A 13225-nucleotide genomic window follows, 5' to 3' on the forward strand; every position below is an offset into this window, starting at 1 on the left:
GGTCGGCACCAATGGCAGAGCTTAAGCTTATACCTCCTGCTTACAGTCAGTCAGACTAGCCACTACATGGCGGCCAGCTGCCATGCAGGGTGCTGCTGGCACAGCCATCGGAGCAATTTGGGGTTCAGTGTCTTGCCCAAGGACACTTCGACATGCGGACTGGAGGAGCCGGGGATCGAACCACCGACCTTCTGGTTGGTGGACGACGCGCTCTACCTCCTGAGCCACAGCCGCCCCACCATGACTGGTGTCAACAACAGAGTGTGGTGCTGTCAGTGTAATGTGAGGAGTGTTTTCTTGGCTCACATCGGGCTCCTTGGTACCAACTAAGCATGATTTGAATGCCACAGCAAACCTAAAGTGTTGCTGAGAGACCGGGTGCATCCTTCATGGCCAGAGGCTAACCTGAGGCAGAACTGGTTTTTCAGCAGTTACTGCCGAAAGTCAGCATCAGTCAGCATCGATATCTGTGGAAATAATACTTCCAGCAGCACCTTGTTGATGTCCAGTTCATGCATTGGAAAAATTCCAGGTGTGCTGTAGGGGGGGTCGAGACCCGGTAGTAGCTAGGTGCACACACACAATAAAGTGGATATCGCGTGTACAAGCTACAGACAAAAATGGTACTGAGATACAGCAACAACAGTGATTGTCAACAACGGGTTATGATTGTGTCATCGTTCAGCACTGACACAGAGCTTAGAGAGTTCCAGGTACTTCTCTTTCCTGTGAGGAAAAGGTAATGGGCTCACCTCCAGGGGAGCGCTGGTGTCCACTCACCACACACACACACACACACACACACACACACACACACACACACACACACACACACACACACACACACACACACACACACACACACACACACACACACACACACACACACACACACACACACACACACACACACACACACACACACACACACACACACACACACACACACACACACACACACACACACACACACACACCTCAGGGAGACCAGCAAGACTGCTCAACGCATTTTAGTCACACCACAACTGCTGAATGATAAAGTGGGTTGGGAAGAGGGACAAGTGCTCACAAATGTTAGAATGTCACAAGAAATGAACCATTTCAAGACTAACAGCCGATTATCATTATTTAAAACTGTTCATTCTCAGTTAATTTAGCTGGGGTAGCCCCCCCCCCCCCAGCTGTGGAGTCATTTTTCACAGCTAGAAATCAGCCCCCCCCACCCCCCCCCCCCCCCCCCCCCGGCTAATGATGATGAATCATCTGGCCTTATTTCTCAGTCTGCTATGTGAATATTCAAATAAGAGCCATTCTTACAGTCCTTTTCCACTTTTCCACCACTACACAACACATCCACAAAACCTCACAGAGAAAGTAGCTGTTTTAGATGACTACCCATAAATATATACCACTGTTCCCCCATGGTTCAGGCAATAATGCTCCTCTTGTAAGTCACAGGGCTTGTCCAAAGCACAGGATAAGGTTCAAGTAAACAAGGTAGACAAAAGGACCTGACATAACAAACGTTAACAAAATGCAGTGGCATGTAGGATGTAGCTGAACATCAGCATGATAGAAACGGATGCCCTGGCCTAGCATGCTGCATGCACACACAAACTCACGGACACACAAACACACCAAATACTGTTGCTACAGTAGAACAATGGCCAAACCTTTTCAAAATACAAATATCGTGTAGTTCTGATCTAGAAATACCAGCATTCCACTCTTGCTTACTGGAAGCAGTAAGCTAAAATACATTCACATTCTCTCCCAATCTAAATTTAGTGATCTGACTTTCAAATGGAGGCCAGAGGAATATATAGCCTGTCTGGGTCTCTGTAGAGCCTGTGTGTGAAAGAGTGGGGCAGAGTCTTTAGAGATGGTGCCAGGGAGGAACGTGAAGAAGAACCGCCCTCACAGGCCTTTCTCACAGCCTTTGACCAGCCACACCAAACACAGCCGTAAGAATAAGGCTCTCTGGAAAGGAGTTCCGTTGTCAGGACAAGGCTGAATGGAGGCCAGGTTCTCACGCTACCCTTAGCATGCTCCAGGCTTTCCCCTACCATTATAAGGCTTTTTGGGCACCAGCTACTGTAAGCTGTTTAAGCTGTTTTGTCTTTAAGCTTTTTGAGTGTTGTTTGTTTATTATCTGCTTGTTTATTATCTTGTTTGTTTCCAAATGTTTGTACACAGATATGGTAATAATTGTCCAAATTCATGCTAAGTTGCACTTTTTATTTATTTATTGAGAACGTAAAATTACACCGTAGCGACAAAGCCGGGGTGGGAGGAGGAGGAACCCTGTACTCCAGTCTGGACTGGACTGAGCAGACAGCGCTGCCCTCTCCTGGCTCCGATTGGGATCTGAATTAGATGAGATAAAGACTCCAGGAGAGGGTGTTAACTGCTTTGCTGAATATCAAATGTCAGGGGACACTAGAGACTGGTAGCTGGAGCTGGAGGGAATTCAAATATAAGCGGATATCGGTAACGTGCCGTACATGCTGAATCAGAACTCAGCCCACCTTTCACCTTGCAGCCATTTGTGAAACTGAACTAATGTAAATCACAAGATCAACAACACACAATGTACACACACTGAGATCAACAACACACAATGTACACACACTGAGAGCAGTTACTCCCACTGTTCCTCCAATCGCCTGTTCCCATGTATCTGCAATCACCCAACCTCGAGCTGTTTATCAAGGTTAGATTCTGACCGCTAATGTCTCGCACCAGTGCTTCATGAATGCATCACACTCTTCCTACAGGAGCTACTTGTTCCAGCGGCCCTTACCAGACTGATCGTTCATCATGCGGATGGCTTTAGCTTTGGCCAGCTCCAGTGCTGTGACCCATCTCTGGCGCTCCACTTCTGTGCTGGCCTTCAGGTGGTAAGTGCGCCCACCACTGGTCAGGACAATATTGCAGGCGTCCTCTGTGTCAATGTGTGCGGTGGCCAAGTTGATTGTCCCACGACACGTATGGGCCATCTCTGCTTGTGTCCTGCAACAGAGCATCAGGCAGAGAGAGAGACAGAGTTGAAGACATTGGCTTTGGAGTTACTTGTTGGATTCGGCAAGGCTGCAGGTAGGGTAGTCCAAACTGACCAAGAGCGAGCAGCACACTCAAACCCAAACGTTCAGTTTAGGTGCAGAGCCAAAATAAATTTAAGGAGAAAAGAGGAGAACAGGCCACTATGCTAAATGTCCTTTCAAATTTTAGATCTGTCTGTCCCAGATGGACATCTGGGACAGACAGCAGCAACGGACGTTTCAGCAAAAAACGTCCATTGCTGCCGTCTGTCCCAGATGGCCAGTAAAAGTTGAAAGGACATTTTGCGTGCTGGCCTGTTCTCTTCTTTTCTGCAGGTAGGGTAGCACGATTAAAATTCCTATGGACAACAAGCACAGGCAGTGCGGCGCGGAGAGACAGAGGACTGTCTGCCACAGATGATCATATAAGGAATCACCCTGAGAGCCATGCAGCAGGGGAAACACCTGGTCATTTCAAAGGGTCAAATCCCAATAAACATACACATTCTCTGTAGCACATCCGACCATTCATGGAAACTAAGCCTGAGCATGAGCTAATGCAAAAACAAAGAGGAGAGTTTGAACATTACAAAATGAACCCAAATAAATAACAATGATAAATGCATGAAATTCACGTATAATTCGCTCGGCTTGATCCAACTGATCTGCAATGACTGAGCAGAATTATGGGTTTTCTGTGTAGGCTCCACCAAGACCAACTGTTGCACATTCAGCGGGCCACAGTAGTCAAGATAACAAGGCCATTGTCTGGCTCCAAGCCTCCATACTGAACAAAACCAAACAATGAATAACAGCAGGAGACAAAGAAAGAACAGAGGGAGACAAGTTGTAAAAGAGAGAGAGAGAGAGAGAGAGAGAGAGAGAGAGAGAGAGAGAGAGAGAGAGAGAGAGAGAGAGAGCTGGGTAGAGAGCCAAAGCAGGAGAGGGACAGATGAAAAAACACAGGGGGGGGTGATAATGTGCTCTTGCTGTTATGTGTTTTGCTTTCATGCACTGTGCAAGTCACAATGGCCAGTGGTCACATTGCTTCAAAATGTACCCAACTTTAGCAAAAATGTAAAGACATTAAAAACCCTGTATCTGCTGTTACAACTTCCCTAAAATAAGTAATACTAGAGCAGTGGTTCTCAAAGTGGGATCCATGGACACCCAGGTGTCCTCGAGGGGGTTCCAGGGGGCCCCACAGCAAAAATGGTGGTCATTCCACTATAATACAATCCATAAGTAACACAATGATGTTTTGGTCATGGGTTTCATACACTGTAATAAAACATCCAAAAACAAAAATCGTATTAGATGGGGGACCCTGGGACAAAATCTTATCAAATGGGGGTCCGTGGTCTAATTTGTGTTAGTTTAGGGGTGCTTGATGTGAAAAAGTTTGAGAACTACTGTACTAGAGGCATAACAGGAAAGTTACAGTCTACACATCATGATCAGTTTTCAAATATGGGTCGTTGTTAGTTGCTACGTCTAATTTTAGCTAAGCAAACTTGGGTCACAAAAAAGGCAAAAAAAAGAAAGAAATGCCAGAGAAACATTGCATTTACAGCTGGGTGGTGGAAAGCTGGCTCCTTAGCGTTCTGTCACAGTTAAGACAAGCTATGCTCGAGGACAGGGAAGGGCCGCCCGAGAGTCTGCAGGATTTCACTCCATCCAAAGACGAGGAGGAGGGGGTGAAAACCTGAGGAGGAGGGGGTGAAAACCTGAGGAGGAGGGGGTGAAAAGTTGAGGAGGAGGGGTGAAAAGTTGAGGAGGAGGGGGTGAAAACCTGAGGAGGAGGGGGTGAAAACCTGAGGAGGAGGGGTGAAAACCTGAGGAGGAGGGGTGAAAACCTGAGGAGGAGGGGGTGAAAACCTGAAGAGGAGGGGTGAAAACCTGAGGAGGAGGGGGTGAAAACCTGAGGAGGAGGGGTGAAAAGTTGAGGAGGAGGGGGTGAAAACCTGAGGAGGAGGGGGTGAAAACCTGAGGAGGAGGGGGTGAAAACCTGAGGAGGAGGGGGTGAAAAACCTGAGGAGGAGGGGGTGAAAACCTGAGGAGGAGGGGTGAAAACCTGAGGAGGGGGGGGGTGAAAACCTGAGGAGGAGGGGGTGAAAACCTGAGGGAGGGGGTGAAAACCTGAGGAGGAGGGGGTGAAAACCTGAGGAGGAGGGGTGAAAACCTGAGGGGGGGGGGGGGTGAAAACCTGAGGAGGAGGGGGTGAAAACCTGAGGGAGGGGGTGAAAACCTGAGGAGGAGGGTGAAAACCTGAGGGAGGGGGTGAAAACCTGAGGGAGGGGGTGAAAACCTGAGGGAGGGGGTGAAAACCTGAGGAGGAGGGGGTGAAAAACCTGAGGAGGAGGGTGGGCAGTTTCCAGCGTCGCGGCTTAGCTCAGCTGCCTCAGAGTCGTGGCTCTAAGTGGGTCATCCAACTGAGTGTGCTGCTGATGAGTAAGATGAGATCCATGCTCACTCCCTCTGCCCTGTGGGGAGGCCAGGCCAGGCCATGCAACGGCCATGAAATTATAGAGCCAAGGAAATGGCAAAAGCTGGGCGAGAGAGATAAGGACCACTAAGGCAGGGGGGGGGGGGGGCAGGGGGAGGTGTGAAGGGTGAGTAGGGGGTGACTGAGGACATGAGAGAGAGGGGGGGGGGGGGTCCGGGATATTGTGCTGAGCCAGTAGAGCATGACAGGGCTTTTTACCTGTCGTTCCTCAGCGCACACATCCTCATAAAACACAAATCCGCCGATCTGGAGCATGTAATGACAGAACAGTAACCTATGAACAGAACACAAAACAGACTGCCACAGGCACGAGCACACACAGGACACAACACACACACACACAGGCAGGCATAGGAAATAATACACAGACAGTACACAGAATGCAGAGAGGGTGAGACACAGGTTGTGTGACTGGGGGCTGTAATAATATCACGAGACACATGGAGGGAGAGAGAGCTAGAGAAGACACATGGAGGGAGAGAGAGCTAGAGAAGACATGGAGGGAGAGAGAGCTAGAGAAGCACTGGGGGGTCGTGCTGAGGAGAAGAAAAACAAAAACATGAGACAAGCAAACCAAAGCAATAACGCTGCAACACGGACAGTATGACCTGCTGAAACACTGAAACACTGAAGTACTAAAGGTGGCTGAAGAGTCCCTACTATCTCAGGTTCTCACCTTCACAGCTTCACTGGGGCAGGGTACTATCGCCACTGATTTCACGATTCGATAAGATTCCGATACACAAAGTTACAATGCCAATTTCGCTTGAATATTAAAGAGATTCTCAAAGAACTAAAGCTGCACAAGTTGCACAAGGAACCCTCTATTCTGGTGCATTATTAAAAATATCAATGTTCTTTACAGATGTTTACCAGATCTCGTTGCACTAAGAACCAAACGACGTGAGTCTAACGTCTAAGCTTTAACCCTAAAGCTTCAAGCAACCACAGGAAAAGGCATTATATTAAAATATTGATATCTCACTACTATAATAAGGAGGAGGGGTTCTGTTCAGTTGCTCAACTGCGGAGGATGCAAAGCGAGCGAGCTACAGGCGAGCACGCTAGAAATGAGTGCTAGAAATTAGCATGCTATATTTATAGTTGGGCTTTATGAATCAATATCAGTTCATTGAAATGAATATCTATTCGATATCGATTTCTTTAACCAAGCCCTAAGCTTCACACTTTCGCACACAGACCACCCCAACAGGCACGCACACGTGCACACGTGCACACGCGCACACACACACACACACACACACACACACACACACACACACACACACACACACACACACACACACACACGGTGCTAAAACCAAGGAAGAGGCCATTAACAAGATTAGATCTCAGCTTACCCTCTCCTCTCTGCACATCTCCAGCTCCAGTCATTGTGCTGATGAGCCAGGCTAGTGTAGAAGGCTCTGAGCAGGCTGGACCCTCTGATGGGCCAGGCTAGTGTAGAAGGCTCTGAGCAGGCTGGACCCTCTGATGGGCCAGGCTAGTGTAGAAGGCTCTGAGCAGGCTGTACCCTCTGATGGGCCAGGCTAGTGTACGAGGCTCTGAGCAGACTTGGACCCTCTGATGAGCCAGGCTAGTGTACGAGGCTCTGAGCAGACTGGACCCTCTGATGAGCCAGGCTAGTGTACGAGGCTCTGAGCAGACTTGGACCCTCTGATGAGCCAGGCTAGTGTACAAGGCTCTGAGCAGGCTGGACCCTCTGATGGGCCAGGCTAGTGTAGAAGGCTCTGAGCAGGCTGGACCATCTGATGAGCCAGGCTAGTGTGGAAGGCTCTGAGCAGACTGGACCCTCTGATGGGCCAGGCTAGTGTAGAAGGCTCTGAGCAGACTGGACCCTCTGATGGGCCAGGCTAGTGTACAAGGCTCTGAGCAGACTGGACCCTCTGATGGGCCAGGCTAGTGTACAAGGCTCTGAGCAGGCTGGACCCTCTGATGGGCCAGGCTAGTGTACAAGGCTCTGAGCAGGCTGGACCCTCTGATGAGCCAGGCTAGACCTCTGATGGGCCAGGCTAGTGTAGAAGGCTCTGAGCAGGCTGGACCCTCTGATGGGCCAGGCTAGTGTAGAAGGCTCTGAGCAGGCTGGACCCTCTGATGGGCCAGGCTAGTGTACGAGGCTCTGAGCAGGCTGGACCCTCTGATGAGCCAGGCTAGTGTACGAGGCTCTGAGCAGACTGGACCCTCTGATGGGCCAGGCTAGTGTAGAAGAATCTGAGCAGGCTGGACCCTCTGATGGGCCAGGCTAGTGTACGAGGCTCTGAGCAGGCTGGACCCTCTGATGGGCCAGGCTAGTGTACAAGGCTCTGAGCAGACTGGACCATCTGATGTGCCAGGCTAGTGTAGAAGGCTCTGAGCAGACTGGACCCTCTGATGGGCCAGGCTAGTGTACAAGGCTCTGAGCAGACTGGACCATCTGATGGGCCAGGCTAGTGTAGAAGGCTCTGAGCAGACTGGACCCTCTGATGGGCCAGGCTAGTGTACGAGGCTCTGAGCAGGCTGGACCCTCTGATGGGCCAGGCTAGTGTACAAGGCTCTGAGCAGACTGGACCATCTGATGGGCCAGGCTAGTGTAGAAGGCTCTGAGCAGGCTGGACCCTCTGATGGGCCAGGCTAGTGTAGAAGGCTCTGAGCAGACTGGACCATCTGATGGGCCAGGCTAGTGTAGAAGGCTCTGAGCAGACTGGACCCTCTGATGGGCCAGGCTGGTGTACAAGGGTCTGAGCAGACTGGACCCTCTGATGGGCCAGGCTAGTGTAGAAGGCTCTGAGCAGGCTGGACCCTCCAGCTGGGCCCACGGTTGGCTAGCTCACCGCTCTCACTGCCCCGCCTCCTTTCACCCCAGAGCTCAGTGTGCCAGCAGCAGCAGCAGCACCACAACCTGACTCTCCATAGAGACACAACTGGTGCCGAACCCCCACTGAGCACTCAAATTCATACTATCCAGTTACTGTCCTACGGCTGAGAGCGAAACAAGTGAGTAAAGAAACGGCCTCCTCTCTAGTACGAAAGAGAAGCCTGGACTGACTGATGGGGGAGCTTCTCTAGTATGAAAGAGAAGCCTGGACTGACTGATGGGGGAGCTTCTCTAGTATGAAAGAGAAGCCTGGACTGACTGATGGGGGAGCTTCTCTAGTATGAAAGAGAAGCCTGGACTGACTGATGGGGGAGCTCTCATAGCACTCAAGGCTGTAATGCCCTGTAATCTTCCTTAAAGGCCCAAGTGGGATTTACTCTAAGAGGTGAGTAAGTGTTGCTGAGAGTATTAAAACTGGAAGGAAAAGTCAATTAAGAAATTAAAAATTAAACTACAGTAAGGAGGAGGGGGACAGAGATCTTGTCACACGTTCCAGTAAGAACTGCACGATGAGGCTCTCTCTGTGATTTATAACAAAGGAAACACAGGACATAAGGCTGACGTGGAGTAAAGAAACTGGCAGGCTTGCAGTGTCAGAGCAAAGAGGAATCAATGGAGCAAGTGCAATGTTGCATCTATAAAAGCCATTACATTTTAACAGGCTCAAGTGCTGACCACAGATTACATCACTACACTTTGACTTCTCAGTTACAGGCTAATGAACTCCGCCTCAACTTTGCCCTGTTGCAACAGCTGGCCTTGGGGACAGAGGTGATCCTCCCTGTCGCACCAGTGGGCCTTGGGGACAGAGGTGATCCTCCCTGTCGCACCAGCTGGCCTTGGGGACAGAGGTGATCCTCCCTGTCGCACCAGCCTTGGGGACAGAGGTGATGCTTAAAGTCATTGGTTAGGCCTCTAATTGGAAAGGGACGGTCGCTATTGAGATTATGCCCTGTGGTTGGAAAAAATAAACTGCTCTGCTTCTGAAAAGGGCAAATAAATACAGTCACTGGAAGACAGCCTACAACTGATCAATGCATGTTGTGAAACATGTGATTGTGATCTGTCGTCACTCGTTTGGGCTTCTGCATCCTGATGGTGTTTAATCAAATGTTGAATGTCATTCAATCAAATCGTATTATACACGTATATAGTGTAGTGACATCATTAAATCGTTGAATAAGGAGATTAAATATTCCTTACAAAGCTAAAGGCACAAAGATGGGACATCAAAGAGGTGTAAACTTAAGTATGATAAAAGCTAGTCTAAAGCTAGTCACAATTTTATTTGCTCAAAGTACTTCATGTACTAGATAATTAGTAGAATAAATCTGACATATCACACATTATTAACACTTAGCATACAATGAAGTATTATTATCACTTAGCATACAATGAAGATACTGTACTTCAACTTGCACCAGATAATAATAATAATATGCTTCATTATTTTTACTTGACTTCTAATGGAAGTGCAGACAGTGGTAGGCGCCCTGAGCAGGCAGCCACACAAAGCCTGAGGCCAGACACGCACAGCGTGGTCTGTCTGTCTGTCTGCCAGGCAGGCAGGCAGCAGTGGAGGGGACATTCATCAGCATCTCCTTTGTGGGGACTTGTGTGCTCCACTGCCTCTGTGTGCTCAGATGTCTTTGTGGGGACTTGTGCGCTCCACTGCCTCTGTGTGCTCAGATGTCGACAGGCTACCTTTACTTCAGGGACAGCAGTCACCTTACAACATAATGGACTATTAATAAAGGGTCGAGGCAACAGGCTTCTTTCCTTTCAGCGTCAGCGCAGCAGGGCTCTGGCTTCTATCTCTCTGTTTCAACTAACCCTTTGCTGGCAAAAAGACAATCGGGCTCTTTGTGAAGGTGTGGCACTGGTGTGCACTGTGTTAGTGACAGTTCATATAGCATAGAATGAAATAGGCTCGGTATGAGAGAGCACTTCCATCATCTTCAAAAGATGAACATTGAACGTAGTTGCATTTCTTCTGTGAACAGCATCAGTAGGTAAAAGTATGTTTTCTATCCAAAGCTTAAATTGTGTCTTTTTCGGAGACATCAATTAGAAATGCAGGAGCAGCAGGGTGGCACAGCGAGCAGGGAGATTGCCTTTCAGCCAGACGACCCAGGTTCAAGCCCCCATGTCAACAAGTACGGATCCACCATGCTGAAAAGTCCTGGACCAAGACACGGGATCCCTCCCAGCTGCGGGTTTGTTGTTCTGTAGCTTGACCTCTGACCTCCCTGTTAAACAGGGCAAGTGCAAAAAGACTTCCCCTTACAAGGATCAATTACTGTAAGTGTCACATTCATTTATTACTTGTTATGATCGCGAACCATTACAGCCTGAACTACCACGTTTTCTAGAAGTTAGAGGGCTTTTTAATCCGATTGGAATCTACACTACTTCAGTCAAATGTCACAGCTTTGAGTAATGGCAGCACTATTTGCAGCCAGGGAAGGTGAACTCCAGGGAGTACGCCTACACGTTTCTGTCGTGACGTGAGCCATTTCATTAGGAAAACTGGGTTGGACAGGGTGAACATCTGTTGCGACAAGAGACTGTCACTCTCCTTTTCAATGGAGCATGTGCATATAGCTGAGAGCATCCTGGTTTGATATAATTACTTTTTTCTCATGCCCATCCCGTTATACAAAACGTCCAAATGTTGCATTCAATAATGGATACTTGGAGCTAGCACTAAACCACACTGTTCACATTGGTAAACAGAGAATACAAAGGGTTGTGTGGGCGAGAAGGTGAGGCAACAGAGGATTTGAATGTTTACAAAAGTAGTCAAATAGTATCAAGCAAACTGCAAACATGCTTGCAGGTGGCGCAGTGCCACAGCAAACAATTAAAAGTACCAAACTCTTCCTGGTGCCAGACACTGTGACAGCCTAATTCACCTGCTGGCAAAACATTTGGCTAGCAATAATTGTGTACCTTTGCTATGGAACCACAGTGGTCAGATCTAGGTGATCAGGTGGTTAGATTTGATTTAGAAATGCAAGCAACAAGACTTAGAGATTGAAAACAGCTGAATCTCTACATAAATAGGACTCAATTTAGGAGTTTGGGTGTTGCTCTTATGGGCTCACAATCTAATCAGTGTTCATGAAGCTATACTAGGCTACAGGCGGACACACTCCCGATCACCAGAAAAACATCCTGGCAGGTCTAATATTTACTTCATTATAATATTTTCCAATTCAGTTGGAATTGCCTGGGTCCAGACCTTTGAAACCGCCCACTCCCCTGAGTTGAGTTTTGGCTGGAAATGGAATGTAACGAGTTGACAATTCAGTCTGATGATATCAGGCTATCTCTTTGGAGCTCTATGTGTGACATTGCAGACCAGGAGACATCACATCATTATTAGGAATAACATGTTTCCAAGTTGAAACAGTGGTGCTCCCCTTAGTGTGGCGTGTGTGCTAGGGCCTGTGTGATGGATGGGAGGACTGAATGTCACCCGGGCGCAGAGCGGACATGCTTTATAAATATGATCCACTCATTGTTTCCATGTTAGGGAGCCTCGGCTGTGGAAACATGACTCCTATGCGAGAAGCACCTGAGCCACAGGTGTTAGGCTATGTATGGCTCACACTACTCTGTGTGTGTGTGTGTGTGTGTGTGTGTGTGTGTGTGTGTGTGTGTGTGTGTGTGTGTGTGTTGATGGCGACCATCGCCTGCAAGTGAATTTCGTTACTGTAACGTCACTCAAATTGGGCTCGCCATCGGGGACACAAAATGCATTTAGGTAATGATTAAAGTAACTTAAGTAACGCATAATAATAATGTTCACAAGTAATGACAAAAACTCTGAGAGGAAAAGGGCATTGCCCAAGATGAGTTGTATTAAACCTGTTCGAGTCCTGTGTTTTCTGCATTAATATGACTGAGTCGGGTTGATGGATAGTTGGAAGAATGCGGTTCATATTCAGCCGTCATGAGCCGATTGACATAAAGCAAGCTAGCTGGCTACCTTAGCTGGCTAACGTTGGTAGCTAACTGGCTACTACGATTGCAGCCCAAATAAAATTGGCAGCCACTTAAGTTTAGAAGCCTTGTCTTGTTGGTGTGTGTCTGTGTCTGTGTCGGTAACGTTTCTTCTCATCAACTCGCCAAAGGAAAACTACATACCGTGTGACTGTCAGTTAAAACATGTTAAAACAAGTGATCAGACAGCTGACTCCCATAACCGTTTGACAGCTAGCTAACGTTAGCCTGCTAGCCAGCCAGCTGAGCCAGCCAGCTGGAATGATGCGCTGACAGAGAAATAGGACTAGCTGTGCCGCCCGCTTGGCATTTATTAGAGAAACCAAGCCGCACATTCTGCGTGTTTACCTGTAGTATGACAGCAGGCCATTGCTGAGGACAAACCATCGCCGCTGATAGCCTTTCAAGTAGTTGGTCCATTTAAAAAGCCAGCCTTTGTAAGTATCCGACCCGGGGGCTGGGGCCGCGGCAGAGGTGGATGCCGAGCCCTTCCCCTGGTCGCTCATCCTCCGCTCCGCCAGGATGAAGCAGGGACAGACACTCTCCTACCGGGGACTGCTGGGGCCACGAGAAGCCACTGAGAGCTTGACGGAGGAGGGTCGAGGGAAAGCACCGTGAAGCCCCTTCACATGACGCTGGAATGGACACACCGGAGGAAGGACGAGAAGTGATGCCAAGACACTTTGCTGATGCAGACAGAGTCAGACCTGCACCACGTGACACATGTTATCTAAACATTCCTAAACATGTGGCGTGGGACTTGGCTGCTGCTGCTTTCAACCCCGGCATCAGTCA

At 48.6% G+C, this 13225-nt stretch overlaps 1 protein-coding gene across 1 annotated transcript in view; it reads right to left on the minus strand.

Annotated features, from left to right (window-relative positions):
- Positions 1–12936, minus strand: part of osbp2b (oxysterol binding protein 2b) — a gene marked incomplete at its 5' end in the record, with an annotated part of 65192 nt that extends 52256 nt beyond the window's left edge. Inside the window, 2 exons of the mRNA XM_083644359.1 lie at positions 2804–3012; positions 12779–12936. Of these exons, the coding sequence (XP_083500485.1) occupies positions 2804–3012; positions 12779–12936 (367 nt within the window). The remainder of the gene's footprint in view (positions 1–2803; positions 3013–12778) is intronic.
- Positions 12937–13225: the final 289 nt, after the last annotated feature.

This window comes from Poromitra crassiceps (genome assembly GCF_964638095.1).
Source record: "Poromitra crassiceps genome assembly, chromosome: 10".
In the NCBI taxonomy this organism is placed as follows: domain Eukaryota; kingdom Metazoa; phylum Chordata; class Actinopteri; order Beryciformes; family Melamphaidae; genus Poromitra; species Poromitra crassiceps.